Source organism: Dama dama, chromosome 5 (genome assembly GCF_033118175.1).
Source record: "Dama dama isolate Ldn47 chromosome 5, ASM3311817v1, whole genome shotgun sequence".
NCBI classification, from domain to species: Eukaryota; Metazoa; Chordata; class Mammalia; order Artiodactyla; family Cervidae; genus Dama; species Dama dama.
Window position 1 is genome coordinate 28,112,264 of NC_083685.1, and position 26,298 is coordinate 28,138,561.

At 48.0% G+C, this 26,298-nt stretch overlaps 1 protein-coding gene across 2 annotated transcripts; it reads right to left on the reverse strand.

Moving 5' to 3' along the window:
• Window positions 1–274: 274 nt before the first annotated feature.
• On the reverse strand, window positions 275–26,279 carry CHFR (checkpoint with forkhead and ring finger domains). 2 transcript variants are annotated; one of them, XM_061142212.1, is made up of 17 exons: window positions 26,140–26,279; window positions 25,842–25,985; window positions 21,578–21,677; window positions 18,822–18,931; window positions 17,864–17,923; window positions 17,499–17,717; window positions 16,944–17,111; window positions 11,992–12,148; window positions 10,791–11,108; window positions 8,871–9,013; window positions 7,730–7,846; window positions 7,129–7,212; window positions 6,282–6,352; window positions 4,893–4,980; window positions 3,020–3,127; window positions 2,515–2,587; window positions 275–1,336 (listed from the first exon to the last, which is right to left on the reverse strand). In XM_061142212.1, exons 2-17 carry the CDS (start codon window positions 25,972–25,974, stop codon window positions 1,294–1,296), a joined length of 1,992 nt encoding a protein of 663 aa, XP_060998195.1. In that variant the 5' UTR covers window positions 25,975–25,985; window positions 26,140–26,279; the 3' UTR covers window positions 275–1,293. The 2 variants fall into 2 exon arrangements, with proteins under 2 accessions (XP_060998195.1, XP_060998196.1); XM_061142213.1 differs by lacking the exons at window positions 7,730–7,846; window positions 26,140–26,279 and having other exon boundaries at window positions 25,842–26,088.
• Window positions 26,280–26,298: the final 19 nt, after the last annotated feature.

Consider the following 26,298-nt stretch of genomic DNA (forward strand, 5'->3'; position numbering starts at 1 on the left):
CCAGAGCTTAGACACAAAGCTGTGGCTTTAACCAGGGACCAACAGGCTAAGGCTTGGGCTGGTGGATCCCAGGGAAGACATGCCTTTTCCCAATTGTTCAGACCTGGCCTCACCCCCAGGTCACCCACTCCGGGAGGCAGGAGGCGAGGCTAATGAGTGCAGCGGGCCCCTCCGCCCCCCCACCGGGGGTACGCTCTGTTAGTTAAGCAGGTTACCAGTGACCTCCACAGGCGGTCCTACCAAAGGAACGTATCACAATCAACACAGATGAAGGTGCCAGGGAGAGAAACAGACACAGCGTGTTTATTAGAATGCGGGAAGGAGGCCTTCTTCCCCAGAGCACTGCTTCTCAGAGTCTGTATCAAGAGCAAGACAAAGTTGAAAATCGTATTCCTGAGAAGAAGCAAAAAAGGTACAATTTTGCAAACAAACGGGTGGCTTTAACAAATGATAAAAAAAAAAAAAATTTTTTTAAACAACAAAATTTCAAGTATTATTCCAGATGACACGGCAAACCCAACGCAGGAGGAAAGGCTAAGGACTCGCAGAAGCTATTGGCAGGAAGGGGCTGCTCCGGGCGGGCTGGGGCGTCACCAGGGACAACCTGCAGCCTGGCCCCAGGCCACCCCAGCCCCGAGGCTGGGAGAAGTGAAGGTGGGCAGCTCGGTGGGCTGCAGTTGTGCCAAGGAGGAGTCCTGTGTGTTAGTGACCCAAACACACCCTTGGCGCTGGGGAGTCCTGGACGTCTGATGATTTTTTTTCATAAACAGAAACATATGCTTATTCTTTCAAATATCAGTGTCTCCAATTTTAGTCAATTTGTAAATATAAATTATATCATTTGTGCTACAGTTCGTGATATTTAAGTCTCATTAGGAGATGAGCACCGAAGCTATGAAAACACACACGTGAGCTGCTGTGCGTCCTGTGGCTGGAAAATTGTGCTCCCTTTCCTCACAGCACAGTGTTTCCAACAAACGCCCCTTCCTCTCCCAGGACACTCTTATTGAAGAGAGATTTCTGCTTTGACTGTGGTTGTGGGACAGATACACAGGGGCGGCTGATGGCTCTTGTTCCGGCCCCAGGGCTCTGGGTGCCACAGGTGGGGGGCTTCTCACTGAGAGGGTCTCACTCTACAAAAGAAAGGTCACACCAGAGTGCCCTATGCCGAGACCCCAGTGCCCCCTGAGGGGGGACTGTGAAATGCCCTTAAAATGTCTGTTTCAGTATTTTCTGAGACACGTGTCACTGACTGCCAACACTCCTGAGCCATCGTGGTGCCTCCTTGGACGCTCAGTTCTTGAACCTCGTCTGTTCACAGATGTGATTGAATTTCCTGTGGGGAAAAAACAGTCAAATCATATGAGAGGGCATCACAGATACATTCAGTAAAGGAATTCTGTACTTGCACCCAAAGGCACTACAGGAGACAGTGACCCTGTGCTTGGGGGTTTGCAAGGGCATGTTTCTCATAGTCAAAGACATTAACCCCAAATGCAACCTTCTTTGTTGTTGTTTAGTCTCTAAGTCATGTCTGACTCCTTTGTGACCCCTCCTTTCCAAATGTAAAATATAAGTGGAACATCTGGGTAATTTCCAGAAACTCAGACCTGTGCCTCGTGAGCATCCCCAAGGTACCACGGGTGACCTCCTCTCTGAGAAGACGAGGGTGCCTTTGCTGCCCCCCTTCCCCACTCTTTAATAGAGCCAGGTTAGCCTGTTACTAGTGAAATCTCTTTCTTAGAATAAAATGATCTCTTCCACACAGTTTATGCTCAAATACAAACCAAGATTTTTATTCTACAGAATCACTCTCTCAGGGGCGGCTGCCTTTACCTGAGTCCTCATGATGACTCCTGAACCAATTCCTTTAATTTGAATCTCAAATGGCTGTCTGGGATCACAGTCTCCGCAAACAGCATCAATCCATGAAACTGACTATGCGATCACTTTCCTCATGGTTTCAAAGCAGAGGCCGATCTACTCCTATGGGCGACCGCACGTGGTGACGTGAATGTCAACATGAACAGCCTCTAAAGACCCCGTGGGAAACTCCCAGGGAGAGCTCTAGCCATCGCTTCACCACAGGTAGATCCAGGTGCATGGCGACGTGCACATGGCTGTGACTTGGGAAATGGTTCTCAGTGACCACAGCCACAGATTCGGAAAGCCCTCAGCCCTGAACATGTGGGCTGGGGACATGGAGGTGGAGAAGGAGATGAACGTGTGTGGGCAAACATTTCATGAAATGACATAACGGAAGTGCAGAATTTCTAAGTGATGATGACTTTTTTATATACTACATGACTTTATAAAAGCATGATGACTATTAATGAATTAGTATATTTTTAAGTAGAGAACTGACTACTTCATGAACATCCCTAAAAGCTTCAAAATCAACATGGCCAAAAGATTTAAAGAAAAGCAGTTCCTGTTAGGAAACCGCGGGTTTGTCTGCCTTTCTGCACTCACTCCTCCAGCCCGGCCCAGCCCCCACCCTGCATGCACACTCACATTGCATGGTGGGCCTTCACCTGAGTGCGGCAGTTGCGGCCCCAATAGCAATCAGGACGGGATGTGACGGCCACTGGGAAGAGAAAAAAACGAACACACATCATGCCCATGTCTACAGACTTGGCCTAGTGAATTTAAGCTGAGAAACAAAGAGACACTGCAGCTGAGACACACAATGCTTTGTCCCACTTCATAGTCTGCTTCCTTGTTCTCCAGGAAAGGAAAAGAATCCTTAATTGAAAATCCAGCTTAGAAATGAGATGACGCCAGTTGCCATCATGTTTCAGGAACCCGCCTCACCAATCCAGAGCCTGTGCAGGCACCAGGCAGGGGCGCTTGAGTAAAGTGTGGCCTTCGTGCCCCCACCCACCAGGCTGTGTCCCTGACCCTGCTGTGAACTCAGAGCAAAGGCCCACACAGGGTATTGAGCTACTGGAAAAGAGTGTGGGAGCCCACGCAAGCAGAACTGAACTGTGGGCCTGGAAGGGGCCAGGTGGCTCCTCACCTGGTAGCTCAGAGGCAGGAATGTTCTGCCGGTACTGGTAGGTGAGCTCGCGGAAGCTCCGCAGGCCGCAGCAGTAGCACAGCACGGTGTTCCCGGTGATTCTGTAATCTGGAAGGAACACAGCCTCTTACAGGTGCAGCCCGCCAGTGGGTAGCATCATGTGGGGAACACAGCAGAACAGACGTGGCTTGCACGCTGCTGGGGAACTAATGCACCGATCCATAGACAGGGTGGAGACAGAGGGCTGGGCATTTGGAAAACAAGAGCAAAACCAACCTAGACGCCAACTTATTTCCTTATAGCAAAATCATTCCATCTAGATAAAAAATTTAAATATTTAGAACAATCTAAAAAAGTACTAAGAGGAATGAATATTCTTCTCTTGAGCTATTTCTAACTATGACATGAAAACAAAATGGCACAAAGGAAGGGATTTGTAAATGTGACTGCCTCCAGTTTACACATCACAATGGAAACACATATAACAAAAGAGAAATACTAATGAAACAGTAATGAAATAGTAGAAATGACTAACGTTACTTTTAACACAAATGACAATGTGTTGTACCCTTAATTAACAAAGATATCACACAAATAACCTCCCAAGTCCAAAAATGAACCAAGGACACAGACACGCATATATATGTCCCATATAAGAAAAAGATTTTCAATTTCATTAATCATCAAACATGGGCAGATAAAATATCCCACCGTTTGCCTCTTTCATATTTACAAGACCTAGAGAGCAAACATTCAGCTGATGGGCTTAGGGGATGCTGGCACTCAGGCCCCAGGGCATGTCTCAACCATGCAAGCCAGTGACAGTAGTCCTGTTTATTATTCTAAGGGGACAACTGTGTTTTTTTTAGGGGTGGGGGTGGGGACGGGGACTGATTGTGAAACCTACAGGACTGCACGCTTGACAGCTTCAGTGGTGGTTCAAACAGTGAAAAGCTGGAAAGAACTTAAATATCCTTTAGTAACAAACTGGCTAAATGAACGACGGTATCAGAATGCTAAGTAATAACAAAAAAAAATCAAGGCCTAGATCTTTGTTGACGTAGGAAGAGTCTGAGGTATACTGTTGAGTGAATAGGTTATTAAAAGTATATCTGGCAAGATCTTATTTATGAAAATGATGCATAAACATGGGTACATGCACTTAGAAGGGTGGCTGTCAAAGTATTATGACTGGGTATATTTTAGGTGGTGGGATTTCCAATGATTTTCACTTTATCCTTCAGACTTTCTTGTACCACTTACGTTTTCTTTGTGAACCACATCATTCTTATAAAAATAGCCGTTAAAAAGCAAAAGAAGTTAAGACCCAACCACACAGAGCTGCCCCAACAGAGAAAACTCAAGACACTATAATATGTCTGTGAGATAAAATAACTTAGTACCTTTCAAGTCTTTGATAATAATTTATGTGTTAGGGAAAAAAAAAAATCACTCACTGATTTTTCTGCACCCTCCATTAGTGACAAAAGTTCACTTTTCACAAAGCACTAGGTGTCCCTGGGAGAGGGGGCAAGCCTTCACTGAGTCACCTGATGCACTGAGGGAGAGGCCAGCAAAGACCCTGACAACCAGCCCTAGAATGTCAATCCTGACCAGTGGTGGGGCCAGCACCTCACCAGCTGTGCCCCTTCCCTCCCCTGTGCAAGAAAAGACTCTGGAACATGTCATGTCCAGAGGACCTTTCTGTCTGTCTCTGCCAGGGTGGGCAGAGGTTGCAGGAGTGAACGTGGGAAAGCCAACAAGCAGTGCTGCCAGTGTGTGGACAGGCAGGAGGGACCGCTTGGCCAGAGGCAGAGGTGCCCCTGGAAAACACCACCATCAGTGGGGGGCAGGCAGGCACAACAAGGCTTACCAGACAGCAGGAATACTCCCCTCTGCAGAGCCCCAAGGCTCTCAATCAACATGTTTTTCCATGTCAAACCTCTGGTGGCCAGGTAATTCTGTAACAGGCAAATGGGCAAAAGAAGAAACATGAGCTTGGAGAAGGAAACATTAAAATGGCAAAGAGGGAGCTTCTCTGATGGTCCAGTGATTGAGAGTTCGCCTTGCATTGTTGGGGGACACTGGTTTGATCCCTGGTCTGGGAAGGTCCCACATGCTGCGTGGCAGCTGAGCCCATAGGGCCACAACTACGGAGCCCATGTGCTGCAACTACCGAAGCCCCCATGCTCTACAGCCTGTGCTCTGCAATGAAAGAAGCCATGGCAACAGGAAGCCCATGTAGTGCAACTAGAGAGTAACCCTTAGTCTCTGCAACCAGAGAAAAGCCTGAGAAGCAATGAAGGCCCAGCATGGTCAATAAATAAATATTAAAAAAAAACAAAAAAAAACCCACAAAAAATCAAGAACAAAAACAAACGGCAAAAAGGATTGACATGTCATAAAAGGCCCTGGAAGGTGGGTAGAGCCAAAACACGTAAGTGTGGTGGGCACTTGCAGAGGGTGAGTGTTGCATGAGGTTAGGGGACCTGCTTCCAGGAGCTCAGCTGGGCAGCCTGGATGGCCTGTTGGAACAGGAGGCCTGGGACAGACATGGTATCACACCCACACACGGAGGCACAAACTTTTCGACCAAGGAGCTTCTTCTCAGTCTTAAAGGGCAGGCTAGCTTTAGAACCTCGAGTGTAAGAGTTGGCACTCTCTTTCTGAAATTCTGCAAAGACATTCCTATAGCATAGGAGCAGTGAGACCTAATCTTAGCCAGAGCGGCCACAGTGTGGTGACAGGCCCATGACCATGTGACAAGGAAGCCAGGGTCTACACCTGGGTGGGCTCTGCCCTCAAGACACATGGAGCTGCTTGGTTCTGTCTGTGTAAACCTACAAGAGCGTGCCTGTGAACACCTAGCCAGAGATCAGTGGGGTGGAGGAGGTGCTGTTCAGATGAGAAGGGCCTTGCCCTGGGGGTGTCATACCGCACATAATTGGGGTGAAGGGAAGACCCCTGGCAAGCGATGCATGTGCATGTTAAACCCTGAAGTTCTAAGAGCCAGCTGCCTCCTGAAATGTATGAAGAGGGCCAGACGGCAGTCCTGGTTCCACCCAAAGCCCAGCCACTCCCCCGGGCCTGCCACGGGCAGGCTGAGCAGGAGCTGGAACTGTGTAACACAATTCCTGTGGCTTCTCAGTGTGAAAGGCAGGGAGGAATACCTATCTGAGGGGATACAGGGTAAACAGACATGCAGAGTCACAACAATGGACAGTCCTGGGAGGCCTCCCACTGGCCTCCACCTGGCCTGTACCTTCAGGACGTCTGACTCGTAGTTGTTGTTGCTCAGCACCCCATCCAGACACCGGTCACCCAGGTTGAGTTCTGTTGGGATGGAGGGAAGCAGCATTACCCATTTCATATACACTTTATGAAAGCACTTGTTCACCTGACAGGATAACCAAATTTCATTCATTATGGATTCTATGAAGAATGAAAAGTTATGTGACATTATGGTCATGGCGTGGGGGGGGGAGGATGGGGGAGGTGGTAGTTAAGGAGTTTGGGATGGACACGTACACACTGCTGTATTTAAAAGGGATAACCAACAAGGACCTATAGTATAGCACAGGGAACTCTGCTCAATGTTATATGGCAGCCTGGATGAGAGAGGAATTTGGGGGAGAAAGGATACATGTATATGTATGGCTGAGTTCCTTTGCTATTCACCTGAAACTATCACATTGTTTGTTAATCAGCTATATCCCATAATGAACTAGAAAGTTTAATAAAAAAAAAAAGTTCTGTGATGAAGTATAATTTCAAACAGAGAAAAAGTAAAAGGCATTCTATTCCACTCCCCCCAGAAATGGTCCAGTCTGCACAGTCCCTGGTCTGGAGTTGAGAAGTCCAGACGTGTGTTTTTAGTGGGGGTGGTCCTTGTGCATGGCTCAGAGTTCCCCTGTTGTTGTTACTGCTAGCTTGGAGCCAACACTCACTGACACTTGCAAACCTATGCAGACCTCCAGGAAAAAGTAGCTAACTCATGGCGACCAGCGTGGCCTTTGCCTGCTCAGGCACACGGCCAACCCACCACTGGCCTCAAGTGCACCAAGCGAACAAGGAAAGGTGGTGGTGATGGGTGGTGGGGCCGGCATTACCGCAGAACGGGGCCAGGCAGCCGAGGCAGCCAGTCCGGGCACAGCCCCAGTATAGGTGGCAGAAGGGCTGCAGGCAGATGGCACCTGTGGACACAGAGCACATGCACCAGTCACGCCACTGGCGAGGAGGAAGCTCATGTAACCATTAAATAAATGACACGCTTGACTTTCACCATCATCTGGAAACTGTTAATGTGCCGTATAGTTCAGCTGTTAGATTTTAAAATGACACCTTGGACCAGGTTCAATCCTTGCTCAGGGAACTGAGATCCAACAAACTGGGCAGCCAACAGAACAGAATAAAATGAGACACTAGAGAACTACTGGGGTGACGTGTCAGATACAGGATCTAGAAAGAGAGTCCCCTGTGTGTATGACAGGGGCGGGTATCAACTGGTGACCAAAGATAAGATTATCAACACAGTCCTGCAGGGATACGTGATGACACAGGTGGAAACACAGAACTGTACCTTTAGCTCAAATCACACACAGAAGTCCATGACACTTTGAAAACCAGGCTGGAAGAACACATAGGAGTGGCTCTGAGGTGGGGAGGGGCCCCAGGCAGACGGTGTACACACACACCCACACCCTCACTCACACTGCTGGGGGGCGATGCGGGGGTCCCGCTCGCGCTCCGCCCTCCGGTCGGGCATGGGCTGGAAGCAGCAGGTGCATATGGCGTGGCTTCCTTGCAGGGCGCACACGTAGTCCTGGGCTGTGGGACAGACAGGCCGCTCAGGCTGGTGCTGCCAGCACTGTAGCAGCAGCACGAGTGGTTCAGCCACACCTGGAGGGGCAGCTACAGGATACACAAGAGGACACAGACCTACAAGAAAGCCTGGACAGATCTCAGGCCAATTTTCTTAACAGCCAAGTAACGGTCTACCACTCCAACTAAAAGGTTTAACGATGGAGAAGTGACCGAAGCTATCTTTTGGTTCAGTAGTTGGAGCAAGATTTCAAAGGCCACTTGAAGGTTTTCTAGTACTTCCTGTAAAGGAAGGACAGATCATAAAACAGTAAAGTGATTTCTCTAGTCTCTGCTGGCTAACTCTGCACCAGGAGCTGTGTCAATGTGGCCTGGCCCCTGGTCACTCACGCACCACGTGAGGCTCTGTCTATGCACTCGCCATGGTCACAATGGGGCCTTCCACGCATCGCCCTGGCCATCCCCACCTGTAGGGGCCTACAAGGACACCCCCGAGAGCCATGGCACAGCACACACGGGAGATAGTTAAGAATGTGGCTCTGGGTCACAATCCTGAGGTCAGTGGCCTCTAGACAGGCTCAGGCTGACAGTGGCAAGGAGGCCAGGCCCTTCAATGTAGGGCCACAAACCACAGTCCACACGTTCACTTTCCCTTTCTTAATGGCACCTAGGAACTCACCCACTGAAATGGACAGTGAACAGACAATTCAGGGCAGCTCTGGTAACATCATGTCCTGTTGCTGGAAAGAGGCCAGTCCCTCACTGGAGGGGCCCATGTGTGATGGTCACTTCGGCTTTGGCAAGTATCCCAGGGCATGCTGACTGCCCCAAGGTAGTAGCGGGGAGGGGTGGGGAAGGGTAAGTGTCAGAATTAGGACTGTGTGTTCAAGAGCAGAGATCCACAAATAGAGCTGATTATCTGGTTCTTAGCTCATGAAAAGCAATGAGTTATCTGAGCAGAGAAGAGCCAGCAGAAGCACCGCCTACACCCGGAACGGTCAGGACAGCAAGGAGGGAGTGGCCGTCTCACCTGCCGTGACGTTGGCGGATGTGGACGGTGCATCCCCGGGGGCCTGCGGTGCCCCTGGCTCGCTGCCAGGCCCTGGGTAGGAAAGGGGTTGCCCCGCCTGCCTGCGGTACTCAGGGCACTGTCTGCACACGATGGACGGCTGGCTGCAAGAAAAGCACAGAGCTCGGGGGGTTGAGAGGACAGCCACTCTGGTTGGTGTGTGAGGCTGAGGGCAGCGACAACAGCCCCAGCCCGAATGACAAGCCAAGACCCAGACCCCAGCTCACGGGCCTCGTCCCCCCTCCATGTCTCAGCTCTGCATCAGCTGCTGGGCCTGGTGTGTGCAAAGGGCAAGGACAGCTGCCCTCGTCTGGCACTGGCACCCCCTACACTCACCCTGCAGAGCAGCAGTCGAAGGCTCTGCTCCCTGCCACCTCCCAGCCCCTCTCTTCCCGTACTTCTCCAGCGCTCTCTCCCTCAGACACTCCTGGGGTCTGGAGACATCTCCTGCCTGCCCCTCGCCCCCCTGAGCCATCCCCTGGGGTGGAGCCGTCCTGTCCCCACACTGGGCAGGATGTCCTCTCGCAGGCCTGACGCCACCCAGTGCACACCATTCCCCTCATTAAAATCTGAGAATGCGCCAGGGCTGGAGGCCGCTGTCCACAGGGGCTTTCAGCTGTTTGCTCTTCAGCTGAGCCTTCAAACCTGCAGACAGTAAAACACAATCCTCAGGAAAGGCACATGTGGACTCTCCTCTGGTCTCAGTCAGAGGATACCTGCCCAAGTCTGCCACCCATGGGAAGGACAGGCAAGACACGACTAGAAAAGACAGAAATGCTGAAGAGATGCTCAGCCATGTTTGTAAGAAAAACATGTAAATGGGAATAAGTTACCTGCCTGTCCCAATACCCCGAGTGTCTCGGGGATCATTGCTGTCCCTCCGCACACCCGCACTCAACAGCGGGCATTTGATGACAGACGTCAGAAGTACAGCGAGGTATCCTCTCACTGAGACTCCTGACACGAATATCCTACTTCTGCATGCTTATCTCCAAGAAATAACCTGACATGTGCACTAAACTGTAAACACAGAATGTGCATTGAGGCTTTGTCCCAGGATTCAAAAAAATATTACCAAAAAATGCCTTAAATGGTAAAAAAATAAAAGAAAAAGATTATGTATGACTACACGTGTGTATGACTGGATGAATATATAATAAAAACTTCACACTAAAGTGATTTTTGGTTTTCTTTTTGCTTGAACATTATGTGCTAAATTTTGTGAAAAGAGACAAACTGGGGGTGGGGGGTTGTCTTTTTAAATATTATGGCCTCGACACAAAAATTCACACCCTGGACTTCTAAGTCAGGAGACATCAGCAGATAAAATAAGGTCTCCTAGGGCTGCATCCTGTCTACCAGGTGGCTGTGGCTTTTCTGCAATAATACCCTGACAGATGATAAGTAACGCAAGTGAAACTCTAGGACGTGTGTTCACTAGGTAAGCTGTGGAGAGTGAGTGTGCTTATGTGGTATTTATATTAGTTGGTGAATCAAGGCACTTGAGGACTCAGCAAATGAAAGAGTATCATTTCCTGTGGTCAGTCTCTCACAATAATTAAGCCCAAGCATTATGCTACACACCCTGAACTTCTATAAGGCTGTATGTCAGTTACATCTTAAAAAACTGGAAAACAATACAGATAAACAACAAAAAAATAGAATACATGTTCCACTGCATAACAAAAGAGAAAAAAGAGGCTATCACAGGAGGCAGGGCAGTGAGCAAGCCTCATCACGGTCACCTGAATGAGTGTCATGCTTGGCACAAGGCAGGCAACACGACTGCCGGGTTGCGCCTCGGCAGTGGCCTGGACCAGCAGGTCCTGGGGGGCGGTCAGACTGGGGCCGCCCACCCCACTCCAGGCCCAAAGGGCTCACCTAACGTCCGAGGACTCGCTGTCCACGTCCGACAGCTCCAGCAGGTCCTCGGAGCTGCCCTCCTCGTCAGAGAAGGCCCTCCTGACCTTGGGCTGCAGCATGTCCTGCGTAATCTTGTTCCTGGCGGCCATGCTGCGCAGGTCCTCCTCGCTGCGCCTCTTGTCTGGGTGCTGCAGCAGGTACGCCTCCACCAGGTTGTTGAGGATGTGGTTTTTACAGATGCGCTCGACCGGACAGCGGCAGGTGGGGCACAGGGCAGAGCGCTCCATCCAGCCCGAGTAGCAGGCAGCGCAGAAGGTGTGCATGCAGGGCTGCAGGCTAAGGGCACACGACGGGCTTCAGAGGCCTGGGGGCACTCGTGGGCGAAGGTCTCCCCAGCAAGTACAGCAGCCCCTCGGATGCCAGGGCCCCAGGGGCACGGCTGGCCTGGGGCGTGAGGAGCAAGGACCCAGGGTCATGCTGCATCTTTCCTCGGAGGAGGAAATGGCCCTGCTCAGACTGAGGTTCGGGTGCAAAACAGAAAAATAAGCCAACTGCCCATCCCCAGCCCCCATGCTCTTTTGCCTCAGCAGGGCCTCGAGGCTGTGCTTCCTGGGCATTCCATCCACACCATGTGTGAGGTCTGCTGCTGGGGGGCCTGCATCCTCAGCTGATGCTGGGGGAAGTCACCTGCCTTCCAAAACCCGCCGGAGAAATAGTCCCTGTGCAAAAACATGGCATCCACCTCAACTGCTCTAACTCTGAGCCTGTCAACTACAAGAAGCTAGAGAAAAAAAAAAGAAACTAGAGGTCACACGGCATCCTAGGGAGGACCAGGGAGGAAGAGCGGAGACACAGGGTGTGGGTGGAAAGGACACGCATTTCAGCTGAACTTCAGACAGATTAATTTCAAGTTCCCACAGGGAAGCAAGGAGTGATCTCCATTCTGGGAGGCTTGCTCCATGCTAACCGCCAAGCTTCCTTTGCCAGGAGATACCGAGCCCTCGGTGCAGCTCTCCTGCTCCTCCTGAGGCCAACCCGAGGTCAGAGCCACCACACCTCAGTCTCTCAGGCTCCTCTGTAGCTTCAGTCAATGGCCCGGTTTCTGGCTTGTCGGCCATACAAGGAAAATGTCTATGGCACCCTCAGGGGGTGCAGCCCCTGACCTGACCCTAAGGTCCGCCCCACCCTTGGCTTCCCACAGGACCCCACTTGGGCGCACCTCACACAGTCATGCAGCAGGTCCTGGCAGATAATGCACGTGAGTGTCTCCTCCATCTTGTCTGGCTTCATGGCCTCAGCTCTGACGTCGAGGGCAGAGGGAGGGTCTCTGCCTGGGTCTGTGACCAGTATGGGCAGGTTAAGGTCTGGCTCCCCATCTGCAAGGGAAGGGACACATTCTGACCGTCATGACCATGGAGGCAACACGTCTCTTGGATTAATAGATGTCTTAAACTGTGGACAGAAGACCCCGTCCTCCGTGTATTTCAAAGGGCATTTTTAAGAAGGTTCAAAATAAGTCTCATAATTTGGTATATTTAAGTTTTGTTTTACAACAGTTAATAGCATAAGAAGACACTCAGGATACATAGGTAAGAGAAAAGGCCAGTTGTCAAATAGCATTTGTGTATGAAGTCATTTTTGCTTCAATAAAAAAACATGACTCATACGCATACAGCAAAGTACTGGAGAATACAGACTATCAGACGTTACCAGGAGCACTGATAAACCTATTTGCAGGGCAGGAATAGAGACAGAGGCCTAGAGAGACTTGTGGACACAGTTGGGGAAGGAGAGGTAGGGCGAACTGGGAGAGTAGCATTGATGTATTTCACATGTTACCATATACAAAATAAATAGCTAACGGGAAGCTGCTATGCAGCACGGGGAGCTCAGCTGGGTGCTTCAGTGGTGACCCAGATGGGTGGGACGGGGTGGGGGGTGAGTGAGAAGGAGGCTCAAGAGGGATGGGATATATGTGTATATATAGCCGATTCACATTGCTGCATAGCAGATACCAACATAATGTAAAGCAACCATACTCCAATTAAAAAATAATTAAATTTTAAAAATGTTACCAGGAGCTTAAAATCTTTTCTTTTTTTTTTTGCTGGTGTGTGTTAATTTTCCTATATCACAGAATAATTTTTAATTTATTAGAGAAACATGATTTAAAAAGTCAAATATTTAAAAGAAAACAAAAGCAGCAGCCCTCTGCCCCAGCCTCTGCTCACCTTCACCATCCCCACCTCCTCTGAGGAAAGGGCTTTCTTTCTTCCTAATAGTGTCTTTTAGCTGTTTCTTCTGTTCCCAGCCTCTGTGTTTCTGGACTGTCACGCTACATTTAGGCTGAAGATTTTAGGTATCATCTCCTGATATCCATTAAAACAGAGAAGGATTTTGCCCTCTGAGTAGCCTTCCCAATATTATTCTAACACAATTACTGGCTCAGTATATTGTATGTATATTATTATGCTTAAATAGTCTGTTCAGTCAAACAGCATATTAGAATTTTCTTATATAATTTTTCATTTCTGATAATTAAAAATGGCTTCATTTTTACATACTTGTTTATATATCTGTTGCCAACTGTTGGACTGGATTCTGTGGGCAAGAATCCCTTAGAAGAAATGGAGTAGCCATCATAGTCAACAAGGGTGTCCAAAATGCAGTACGTGGATGCAATCTCAAAAATGACAGAAGGATCTCTGTTCGTTTCCAAGGCAAACCATTGATATCACAGTAATCCAAGTCTATGCCTTGACCAGTAATGCTGAAGAAGCTGAAATTGAACGGTTCTATGAAGACCTACAAGATTGTTTAGAACTAACACCCAAAAAGATGTCCTTTTCATGATAGGAAACTGGAATGCAAAAGTAGGAAGTCAGGAAACAGGAAACAGGCAACCTGGAGTAACAGGCAAATTTGGCCTTGGAGTACAGAAGGAAGCAGGGCAAAGACTAATAAGAGTTTTGTCAAGAGAACGCACTGGTCATAGCAAACACCCTCTTCCAATACCACAAGAGAAGACTCTACACACGGACATCACCAGATGGTCAACACCAAAATCAGACTGATTATATGCTTTGCAGCCAAAGATGGAGAAACTCTATAGTGTCAGCAAAAACAAGACCGGGAGCTGACTGTGGCTCAGATCATGATCTCCTTATTGCCAAATTCAGACTTACATTGAAGAAAGCAAGGAAAACCACCAGACTATTCAGGTAGGTATGACCTAAATCAAATCCCTTAGGATTATACAGTGGAAGTGACAAATAGATTCAAGGGATTAGATCTGATAGACAGGGTGCCTGAAGAACTATGGATGGAGGTTAGTGACACTGTACAGGAGGCAGGGATCAAGACCATCCCCCAAAAAGAGAAATGCACAAAAGCAAAATGGCTGTCTGAGGAGGCCTTACAAATAGCTGTGAAAAGAAGAGAAGCCAAAAGCAAAGGAGAAAAGGAAAGATATGTCCATCTGAATGCAGAGTTCCAGAGAAGAGCAAGGAGAGATGAGAAAGCTTTCCTCAGTGATCAGTGCAAAGAAATAGAGGAAAACAATAGAATGGGAAAGACCAGAGATTTCTTCAAGAAAATTAGAGATACCAAGGGAACATTTCATGCAAAGATGGGCATAATAAAGGACAGAAATGGTTTGGACCTAACAGAAGCAGAAGATATTAAGAAGAGGTGGCAAGAATACACAGAAGAACTATATAAAAAAGATCTTAATGACCCAGATAACCACGATGATATGATCACTCACCTAGAGCCAGACATCCTGGAATGCGAAATCAAGTGGGCCTTAGAAAGCATCACTACGAACAAAGCTAGTGGAGGTGATGGAATTCCAGTTGAGCTATTTCAAATCCTGAAAGATGATGCTGTGAAAGTGCTGCACTCAATATGTCAGCAAATTTGGAAAACTCAGCAGTGGCCACAGGCCTGGAAAAGGTCAGTTTTCATTCCAATCCCAAAGAAAGGCAATGCCAAAGAATGTTCAAACTACCGCACAATTGCACTCATCGCACATGCTAGCAAAGTAACGCTCAAAATTCTCCAAGCCAGGCTTCAGCAATATGTGAACCGTGAACTTCCAGATGTTCAAGCTTGATTTAGAAAAGGTAGAGGAACCAGAAATCAAATTGCCAACATCCGTTGGATCATCGAAAAAGCAAGGGAGTTCTAGAAAAACATCTATTTCTGCTTTATTGACTATGCCAAAGCCTTTGACTGTGTGGATGACAACAAACTGTGGAAAATTCTTAAAGAGATGGGAGTACCAGACCACCTGACCTTCCTCTTGAGAAATCTATATGTAGGTTAGAAAGCAGCAGTTAGAACTGGACATGGAAGAACAGATTGGTTCCAAATCAGGAAAGGAGTACATCAAGGCTGTACATTGTCATGCTGCTTATTTAACTTATATGCAAAAAAAAAAAAAAAAACAAAAAACTTATATGCAGAATACATTGTGAGAATTGCTGGGCTGGATGAAGCACAAGCTGGAATCAAGATTGCCGGGAGAAATATCAATAATCTCAGATATGCAGATGACACCACTCTTATGGCAGAAAGTAATGAAGAACTAAGCCTCTTGATGAAAGTGAAAGAGGAGACTGAACAAGTTGGCTTAAAAGTCAACATTCAGAAAACTGAGATCATGGTATTTGGTCCCATCACTTCATGGCAAATAGATGGGGAAACAGTGAGAGACATCTTTGGGGGGGCTCCAAAATCACTGCAGATTGTGACTGCAGCCATGAAATTAAAAGATGCTTACTCTTTGGAAGGAAAGTTATGACCAACCTAGACAGCATATTAAAAAGCAGAGACATTACTTTGCCAGCAAAGGTCCATCTAGTCAAAGCTATGGATTTTCCAGTAGTCATGTACAGATGTGACAGTTGGACTAAAAAGAAAGTTGAGCACCGAAGAATTGATTGTTTATGAACTGTGGTGTTGGAGAAGACTTGAGAGTCGCTTGGACTACAAGGAGATCCATCCAGTCCATCCTAAAGGAAATCAGTCCTGAATATTCATTGGAAGGACTGATACTGAAGCTGAAACTTCAATACTTTGGCCACCTGATGTGAAGAACTGACTCATCTGAAAAGATTGTGATGCTGGGAAAGATCGAAGGTGGGAGGAGGAGAGGACGACAGAGGATGAGATGGTTGGATGGCATCACTGACTCAATGGACATGAATTTGAGTAAACTCTGGGAGTTGGTGATGGACAGGGAAGCCTGGTATGCTGCAATCCATGGGGTTGCAAAGAGTCAGACATGACTGAGTGACTGAACTGAACTGCATTGAATGTATCTGTTGCCAATTCATTCCACAGCTTCCCAGGCCAATCAACTCATTTTCCACTCAATACACTAGACAATACAGTTTCTTTCTAAGGCCCATCCTCCTTCCCATCACACTGTTCCAATTCACGGGCGGCCCTCAGGTCTGCCTTACAACTACTGTCTTACCAACTACATTCCCAAACATTTTTTACAATCTTTTTAACTTTGGCTTTTAAAGCATAGATTTTTCTCTAAACTGTCTTTAATGTGAAGTTTCAAACTATCACTTAAAGATAACATACTCTTAAAAATTGGCTGTTGTATCAGGACAGAGTCGCAACTCAAGAATACAGTTTCCAGGGGTTTCCCTGGTAACTCAGTGGTAAAAAATCTGCCTGCTAATGCAGGAGACATGGGTTCAGTTGCTGATCTGGGAAGACCCCTCATACCACATAACAGCTAAGCCCGTGTACCACAACTACCGAGCCTGTGCTCTGGAGCCTCAGAGCCACAGTGACTGAAGCCCGCAAGCCCCAGAGGCTGAGCTCGGCAATGAGAAGCCACCACAGTGAGAAGCCCACACATGTCACTAGAGAGTAGCCCTGCTTGCTGTAACTAGAGAAAAGCCTGTGCAGCAACGAAGACCCAGCACAGCCAGAAAAGAAAAGTATGCTGTTTGCAGACTGATAGCATACCCTGACAGTAAACACAATTCAATCCCAATGGTACAAACAGGAAACAAAGGGCCCAGGCTGCCATCTGCTATCAGCCTAAGACAGCATCCTCAGGCTTTGGCAGACAGTGGGGCCTCAACAGGTGCAGATCAGATGGTCCTGCTGGGGCCCTGAGGTTACATGAAACCTCAAGATTCTGACCTGCTTTTACTCTCTTCTTAACAGGCTCCAAATCCTCCTGATCCTGGGGTTCCGAAAGAGAAAAGGAAGCCCCCTCTCTGTCTCGGAGAGTCGAAGGGAAGCTGGAGATTTCATCACTTGTCACAGATGGACCACACCCCTTTGGAGAGACGTCTGCACCTCTGGAGCCTGTGAGAGGGACAAACAAGAAAGTCTGATTCACCTGCCTCAGAAGAAGAGACAGCAGATCGAAGTGTCACTGATTCGAACTAGGTGCAGGTGACACAAGATGCTGTTAAAAAACCAGAAAACTGGAAGGGTTCATTCTATGAGATTTTTACAGTATATGAATTATATAACCTGTAAAAAATACCACACTGCTATAGTCCCCTATCCCTAGGCTTTCTCTTGAGGATGGAGCAAGACAGTAACTGCTGGAGAAACCTTACTACTGACAGTCTGATGCCTGACGCCACCTCTGAACTCCTCAGAGGCTTGTCTGTCTCTGTAACAACACAGGGCAGGACTAGTGAATAGAAAGCACTGTAGCTACCGCCCCGAGACCCCCATTCTCACTGGAGCTGGAGGGAGGCCCTCGGCCTGCAGAGGTGGGCTCCATGGAAGAGGTAGAGGCCGTGGGGAAGAGGTCCGACGTGGACGTTGATGGCTGTGGTTCCTCAAAGCACACCTGAGTGGCGGGCGACGACAGCAGGACCTGGGGATCCTGAGGATCGTCACCTCGCGCTGCACCTGAGGTATCTTTGGTCACGTGGAACACATTTTCTTTATTAGCTTCTGTGAGCACAGAAGGAGCAGGAGGAAAACACAGTCAGGGCACAGATGGGCACCACTGCCTCAGGCAAGCTATTCCTGTTGACGGAGACAGTCAACACATGGACCCACTTTACACACACCCACTCCTCTTGGAAAATCCCACTTACCAAAGGAGTCTTGTGTTACACCTTGCTTTTCATTTAGAGATTCGTAGAGGTATGCCACGTCTAAAAGAAATTAACCAAATCAGAGCACTGTCAGTCATATGCCAGGTGAGAACTCACATTTCTCTTCTGTTCCCTCCCATTACCTCACAGTCACTTTGTCCTTGTCGACTATTTTGACTTCTCAGCTAGTAACCACAGCTGCCAGTTTAAGGGAATTTAAAGCAAGTGATCCCAAACATCTGAACCAAAGCCAAAATAAACAAGCCTCAAGAAACTCATCTGGCATGAAGAGGCTGACTAAGGGAAGCAGAGCAGCAAGGAGGGATGAGTCTATGCCTCGCTTATTTCAAACCACCAGAAGCAGACACGATATCCTTCTGTGTGGCCACAGGTGGGTCTGACTATGCTGAGGACAACCTGGGGAACACCCGCCCCCTTCTTCCTATTTTGGGGGCACCATGTGAAGGACTTCCCTAATTCTGTCCTGCATCATTCTTCTTCCATAAACACAAACGTGGGTGCTCAGATCAGGACAAGCTCCAGCAGAATGCTGTCTGACCTCCGCTGTCTACTATCAAGTGTCCCAAAGCAGAGCCATCTGTGGCCTCCAGTCCCCATTCTAGGTCTTGTTCTCAATTTAGGGGTCTTTTTCTGCCAGCTCACCTCTCTCCATTCACTCACTTCTCCTTGGCTACCATTTTGAGACCCGTGGCTCATGACCACGGTGGCATTTCTGAAGAATGGCTGGGGCTCAGAAACTGCAAGGCCAACACTCCCATTCTTCAACAGACACTACCCACACCAAGAATCCACATAAACACAAAAGGGATGCAGGGAAGCTAACATTCCTTCAGGAAATACTGGCTTCAATAAGCCTCTTCCCACAGTGCTTTCCGGCTGTCCCAGGGCCCCGGCCACACCTCACCTGTGGGTCCAGCCCAGGAAACCCCCCTCTTACTGTGTTCTGGCTCATTCTTCCTGTACACCAAGTAGATGACATCCCCAGTCTGTAAAGGGCAAGTTTGCTTCTTAACAACCTTCAGCTTGTTAATAACAGTTCCATTGGCACTGTAAGGGCAACAAGATGGAATTTATCTTACTTAAAATAACTTGGAGTTAAAAGTTTCCTTTTCTACAACCAGTAGGAAAGCAGTTCAATATTACCTTTTTTTTTTTTTTTTTAATTTCAATAAGTTTTTTGGCGGTGGCGCACAGCACACGGGATCTCATTCCCCAACCAGGGACTGAACTGACACCCCTGGCACTGGAAGTGTGGAGTCTTAATCACTGGGCCACCAGGGAAGTCCCTACCACTTTGAAAATGATAAATACTCATAGGAATAATATAAACATTTGTGCCACCTTACAGTTCTCTCAAGAAAAACCTTGCCTGTTGCTCTGTCACTCACAGCCAAATGTTGTCGTCAAGTGTTTGAACGTCTCTACTGTTCCAAACTCATGTTCTCCTCCTGGTGAAGCCCTAGAATCCACCAGCAGCAGGTGCTTTGACTTCCAGCTTCTCTTCTGCTTCCACACCAGACTCCGTCCACAGACCTACCCCTCGCTCCAGGAGCCTCAGCCCCTCAGTTCATTCCTCTCATGAGCACCGATGCCTACTATGAGACAAGCTCTGCGTGCTAAGTCGCTTCAGTTGTGTCCGACTCTGTACAACCTTGTAGACTGCAGCCTGCCAGGCTCCTCTGTCCACGGGATTTCCCAGGCAAGAATACTAGAGTGGGTTGCCATGCCTTCCTCCAGGGGATCTTCATGACCCAGGGATCAAACTCATATCTCTTATGTCTCCTGCACTGGCAGGCAGGTTCTTTACCACTAGTGCCACCTGGGAAGCCCTGAGACAGGCTCTGGGCAGAAGCAAATCAACACACAACTACCGACGACAGGACGACAGCGTGCTTCCTGCACTCGGGAGGCCACTCCAGTTCATCTGGGACCATGGGCCTTCCCTGGTGGTCTAGTGGTTGAGAGTCTGCTGTGAATGCAGGGGACACAGGTTGTATCCCTGGTCCGGGAAGATTCCGCGTGCCACGGGGCAACTAAGCCTGTGTACCACAACTACTGAGCCCAGTCTCTAGAGTCTGTGTGCCGCAACTATAGAAGCGGAGGAGCCCCATGCTCCACAACAAAAGAAACCACTGCAATGAGAAGCCCACACACAGTAAGGAAGAGTAGCCCCCACTCGCCACAACTAGAGGAAGCCAGGTACAGCAACGAAGACTCAGCAGAGTCTAAAATAAGTGAATAAATATTAAAAAAAATCAGGGACCACCCTGCTGGGTGGGAGGGCAGTGGGTACTACTGGGAGAGACAGAAGCCTGAGTCAGACGGGACAGGTGGGGCCTCCCTGAGGAGGGCCTCCTGAGTGGACAGAGGCTAGACTGCCACCGAGGGGAAGAGCACCCCTGAGCAGCCTCCTCCCCCTTAGCCAATTGTGGGCACTCACTCCCTGGCTGCACTCTTAAGGCCCCCAGGGAGGAAGAGGCTCTAGCCTGGCCTCTGAGCAGGCTTCCACTACCCTAGATTTCTATTTAGGGCCAGACAGTAAACAGTGCAGGCGGTGCTGTCACACCGTCTCTCTTCCGAGTCCTCAGCAGCTAGCAGGGTCCCCGGAAGGCTGGGCTGCCTTCCCAGTAAAAGCCCACTTACAGAGACCGGCAAAGCTGTCTCAGCACGGCCACAGCTCTGCTGCCAGACTCTTCTCAAGATCCATCCTCAAGCTCCTTTTAACCCAAAAGCCTGATTTCACTTTTCTGCTTAAAAAGTGAAAGGTAAGTCACTCAGTCGTGTCCGACTCGGCGACCCCATGGACTGTAGCCTACAGGCTCCTCTGTCCGTGGGATTTTCCAGGCAAGAATACTGGAGTGGGTTGCCATTTCCTTCTCCAAGGGGTGCTTAATCCCTTTAGTGACTCCTTACTGTTCTCAGGCTAACGTCTGGTCTCTCCAGCATGGACATCGGGGTCTTCCTGCTGGTGCTTCTGGGCCTCTGCAGCTGCTGTTCCTTCTGCATGGAACACCCCTGACCCTCCAGCCACCTTGGCCAAGGGAGGCAGTGGCTTCTGGAAGCCGGGACAGAAGACAGCTTCCCTCTAGAGCCTCCAGAAAGAGCTGACACCAATGAGACCTGAGGTGGACTTTGGGCCCCCAGGCCTATAAGATCCCTGATTTCTGTTGTTTTCAGCTACTGAGCTTCTGGTTATTACAACAGTATAATAGCATAATCCCATTAATACAAAATAAATATGTATACATTTTCAGTGGGTGAGTGCAATTTGGAAAGCTTTTCACTTTCACACACTACTTATTTGGTGTAATAGTAAAAAAGAAAGGGATACTTCACTCTGTATAATGGGCTCCAGTTTCATCCATCTCATTAGAACTGATTCAAAAACTTCTTGATTTGGGGAAGTCTAACTTGCATATGTTTGTAAACACCCAAAATGTATCACTCCCTTTTAAGTCTTATTTCTGAGACATTTTTGTTTTAATCTGAAAATATTCAAGAACTGTCACAGGTACCAGTGTCACTAAGTAGCCCATCCTAGAAACCAGAAAATATATCTCCCAATACCCAGAGACCCGAGCAGACTTCTGAGCTATAGTAAGTGGGCCTATGTCTCTTCTCTGCAGTCACTGGCTAAAGTTGCCTTCCTGAAGCTACAAGAGGAAATAGGAAAGAAGTTCAGAAACAGCTTACCTGGTATCTTCCAGTGATACCTGACCAGATTTTTCATCCACTGTAATTTTACAGTGATCTCCAGAGACCAATTTATTGCCAGGGAATGAAAGGTCACAACCTAAAACAGAGAGGGAGGTGTGCAGAGAAGGGGAATACAATTTTGGGTACTGGGCAAAACACTACACTTGGTTTAGTGATATCATACGACCAGAAGTCAAGACCCACTAAGTCAAGACCCACAAAACATTTAAGTATTAATCCAAATGGAAAAGGGCCTATGTCTTGAACCTTTCTGCTTCCTCATTACCCAGAGGATATACCCCATCAACACCTCTAGCTACACATCAACTGCTTCATGGTGATGTTTTTACAATATGCACATGTATGCAGACAACCTGATAAGTATTATAGAACTTTAAGAAAAACCTAAGGGGCTTATTAAATATCTTCAGTATCATAGTCCTGAATTTCTTCTGTGTAATCTAAGGTTTCATAAATGGTCACAAAATTGAAGCAGTGACGGAGTAACAAAAAATATGACTGAGTGAGTTATCACAGGCACATGTACATGTTTAAGAAAATTTAAAACAAAATGGGGATGTATCTATAGCTGAATACAATCACTGTATTCTCATTAAATCCAAGGGGGAAACCCTCAAATACTTTGTTCTCTCCTAAAATCAAAAGAATAAATGCTTTCAGGAGTGTTTTAATACCAAGTCACTAATCTGCCTATGATAGGTTTGCACCATAGCTACTAAGGTTTATAATAGCTTTATTTTATTGTTTTTGGGGCCATGCCCTGCAATTTGTAGGATCTTAGTTCCTCAACCAGGGACTGAATCTGCACCTTCAGTAGTGAAAGCACACGGTCCTAACCACTGGACAGCTAGGGAATTCCCCACAGTAGCTTTATTTTTAATAACCAAACGTGGGAAGCAGTACAGTACAAGTATCCATCAACTGGTGACGAATTAATACACACACTGCAGAACACCACCCAGCAACAAAAAGGAACACACTTGATACACATAACTGCCAAGGATGAACCTCAAAAGCACCAGCCAAGAGAAAGAAGCTGGACCCAAAGACAGTACTGCGATAATGTGTGATTTCCCTTAGATGGCTTTAGATGGTCTTCTGGAAAAGGCCGAACTACAGGGAGAGAAATCAGATAGGTGGATGTCAGGATTTGAGGTTGAAGGGGCAGGGACAGACTCCAAAAGACCACCAGGAACTTTCTGAGGTGATAGAAATGTTCTGTATCTTGATGGTAGTGGTGCCTCCATTTCTCAAAACTCACTGACCACCTAAAAGGGGCAAATTTGACTAAGTGTGAACTATGCTTCCATAAACCTAAAATCTTATTTGCCCAAACACTCCACATTATGGGAAGTATTTTGTTACATTTATCTGAGGTGAATTTCACCTGTGCTCAAGACTGTCCTATTACACTGGGAAAAACCAGCAGGATGGTCTCACAGCCCCAGAGCCTGGCTGGTCACTGTGGCACTGGAGTGGGGTTTTAATAGGCTTCTCCGTGACAGAACATCAGCATTCCAATTGAGAACTGGAATATTGTGCGGTTGTCTTTCAGTTGGTTAATCTCTCCACGGCGGTATGCATTTCTGCCACTCCCCAAGAATGGGGAGCTCTTTGGGAAGGCGAGGACTCCCACTCCCCCTTACACATCAACTCAGCTCTCCCTTTTTCTCAAAATAATGCCTTGTACATAGCAGGTGTGTAACAGTTTTAAAATAATCAAGTTCTATAACCTGTGTGACCCCCAAAATTATACACTGAAGCCCTATCCCCTAAAGTGAGTGTATCTAGAGAGAGTGACTGTGGATGATAAATAAGATCATTAGGGTGGGGCCTTAATCTGAGAGGGTTGAGGTACTTATAAGAGGGAGACACCACAGGTCTCGTGGTCCAGTATGAGCGGACAGAAAGAGAAGGCAGCTCTCTGGGATCCAGGAAGAAGAGTTCTCATCAGGAAATAAATTGACTGGCACCTTGATCTTGGACTTCCTAGACTCTAGAAGTGTAAGAAATAAATTTCTGTTGTTTAAGCTTCCTGATCTGTGGTATTTTGTTATGGAGGCCTGGGCAGACTTTTAAACTCTATATTTTGCTGGAAAGGTTAATACATTTAAGGAAAGGACTTTCAATAGAATCAGCTCAACTACGTATTTATGTTCCTTGCTGTTGTTGTTCAGTCACTAAGTCATGTCCAACTCTTCGCAACCCCATGGACTGCAGCATACCAGGCCTCCTTGTCCCTCACGATCTCCCGGAGTTTGCCCAAGTTCATGTCCATTGAATCAGTGATGCTATCCAACCATCTCACCCTCTATTGCCCTCTTTCCCTTTTGCCTTCAATCTTTCCCATCATCAGGGTCTTTTCCAATGAGTAGATGATTGTTCGCATCAGGTGGCCAAAGTTTTGGAGCTTCCTTGTATTAACATGTAAAGTGATACTATAGTGTTGTGTTATAATAACAATGGCTAACATTAAGTGCTAACTCTTAGCCAGGCTTCTTTAATCTTCACAGTGACCCTATGAAGTAGGTACAAAGGCACTGAAACGTAAATTTTTAACCCAGAATAAGTTGTCCTGTGATGGTGGTGCTGCTGCTTCTGCTGGTGTCATGGTGGGCCTGGAGGTGGTGGTGTCCAGGGCTTCTGCTCTTCATCAAACATCCATTTACACCAATTAATGCATCTTGAAAAGTTTCTAATAATGCATAAATATTTTTAAAGTTGTAAAAAAAAATAACTTGATGCTGGGGTTTAAGACTGTTTCCCAAAAGACCCCAACAGAAAAACAGGTACAGGTACATCGTACTGGGTAAAATGAGGCCAAAAAATACTTGCTTTTAAGTAGTAATCTTTCTCATTCTCTCTCGTTTAAAGTCAGAATAACAATGTATTATTTTCATTTTAAAAAATATTTATTTATTTATTTGGTTGCATCAGGTTTAAGTTGCATCATGTGAACTCTTAGTTGCGGCATGTGGGATCTAGTTCCCTGACAAGGGATGGAACTCCGGTTTCCCTGCATTGGGAGTGCGGAGTCTCACACGCTGCACCACCAGGGAAGTCCCAGAGTCACAATTTATTCATTTGCATAAAACCAAAATATTTTTGTTGGCCTCAGTGCACTGCACTCTTAGTATGAAAGCTACAAGGGAGGTTAAATTATCAGAGGTCTAGAGGCAGTAAGCATCGAGGGTGAGGGCTCTTCCTCTCACTACTTGTGTGACTTTCTTCAAGTTCTTAGCTTCCCCTTTCATTAAGTCAACAAATAATCGAGCAACTCTGTTCTAAGAGCTGGGACTTGAGATCTTTTTTTAATGTAGTGGTTTACAGCTATGCACAGTGGTTTACTGTGCATACAGTAAACCCTAACAGTAAACATCCCCTAAGTTTTGGTACATTATAGTTTGGGGCTTCCCTGATAGCTCAGCTGGTAAAGAATCCTCCTGCAATGCGGGAGATCTGGGTTTGATCCCTGGGTTGGGAAGATCCCTTGGAGAAGGGAAAGGCTACCCACTCCAGTATTCTTGCCTGGAGAATCCTGTGGATGGAGGAGCCTGGTGGGCTGCTGTCCATAGGGTCGCACAGAGTCGGACACGACTGAGGCGACTTAGCATGCATGCATATAGTCCATGAGGTCGCAAAGAGTTGGACACGACTGAGCGATTTTCACATATGATATTTTTACTTATGTCAAGATATTTTCTAATTTCCCTTTTGATTTCTTCTTAGACCCACTGCTTCTTTAACAATGTTATTTAATTTCCACATATCTGTGGATTTTCCAGTGTTCCTTCTGCTTTGCTTTCTAATTTCATTTCTATTAAGGTTAGAGAAGATGCTGTGGGTAGTAATAAACTTGAGAAGACTGCATTCCCGGGGATAAATTATTATATCTACTTCATAAATTTGTAGGGAGGATTAAATAACCTGAATGAAGCACTCAGAAGTGACTGGGCAGACCATTAAGTGAATACACGGCAGCTGTTACACGAAAGCCCAATCCACTGGAAAAACTGGACGGCAGAATGCGCCCCGCCCAGGAGCTTCCCATAGCCTGGTGGGCCCGGTCTCGCCCTGCTCCTATCACCAGGCTTCCGCTCTCAGCCCCCGGGTTCTGTCCTTCGGTCCCCGTCCCCCACCCCCATCCCGGGTCCCTGGTCCCCGCCCCCGTGCCCTGACCCATCCCCAGGCTTGTCCCCCGCCCGTCCCACGTTTCCCATGCCCTCTCGCCGCCGCGCACCTCTTCTTCGCCCAATGGTCCACTCCCGTTTCCTCAGGAGGACTTGCGGCTCGCCCTCCTCGGCGCCCAGGCGAAGAAGCCTCCCCCAAGGCTGCTGCTGGGGCGGCTGCTCGCCTTCCCCCGGCCGCTCCATCGGATTCACATCTGACGAGACCCGGAAACGTCGGGTGAGACCCGGACCACAAGGGCAGAGGCTGCGGCCTGCCGCTCCTCCTCGGCGCCCGCGCCCCGCCGCTGCGGCCCGCGCCGCGAGCCTCCCCAGCGTCCCGCCGGACGCCCGCGCCCGTCGCCAGCTTACCCCCCGCCCCGCGCCGAACCCGGAACCGGCCGCGCAGCCACCGCTGCTGTCAACAGACATCGCAGATCCCTCAGCTGATCCACTGGGCGGGGCCGGCGGCGTCCTTGCCCTGCGATTGGCGGGCGGTGGCCACCACTGAACGCGGCGGCTAGAGTGGAA

Bases quoted from the DNA above. Each gene is read 5' to 3' on its own strand.
- CHFR (XM_061142212.1), bottom strand. From the start codon at position 25,974: ATGGAGCGGCCGGGGGAAGGCGAGCAGCCGCCCCAGCAGCAGCCTTGG. The intron at 11,109-11,991 runs GTGCGCCCAAGT...GTGTGCCCTTAG, and splicing joins CTGCTGCATGACTGTGTGAG to CCTGCAGCCCTGCATGCACA. The intron at 7,213-7,729 runs GTGAGTGAGGGT...CTGTGTCCACAG, and splicing joins CCGCATCGCCCCCCAGCAGT to GTGCCATCTGCCTGCAGCCC.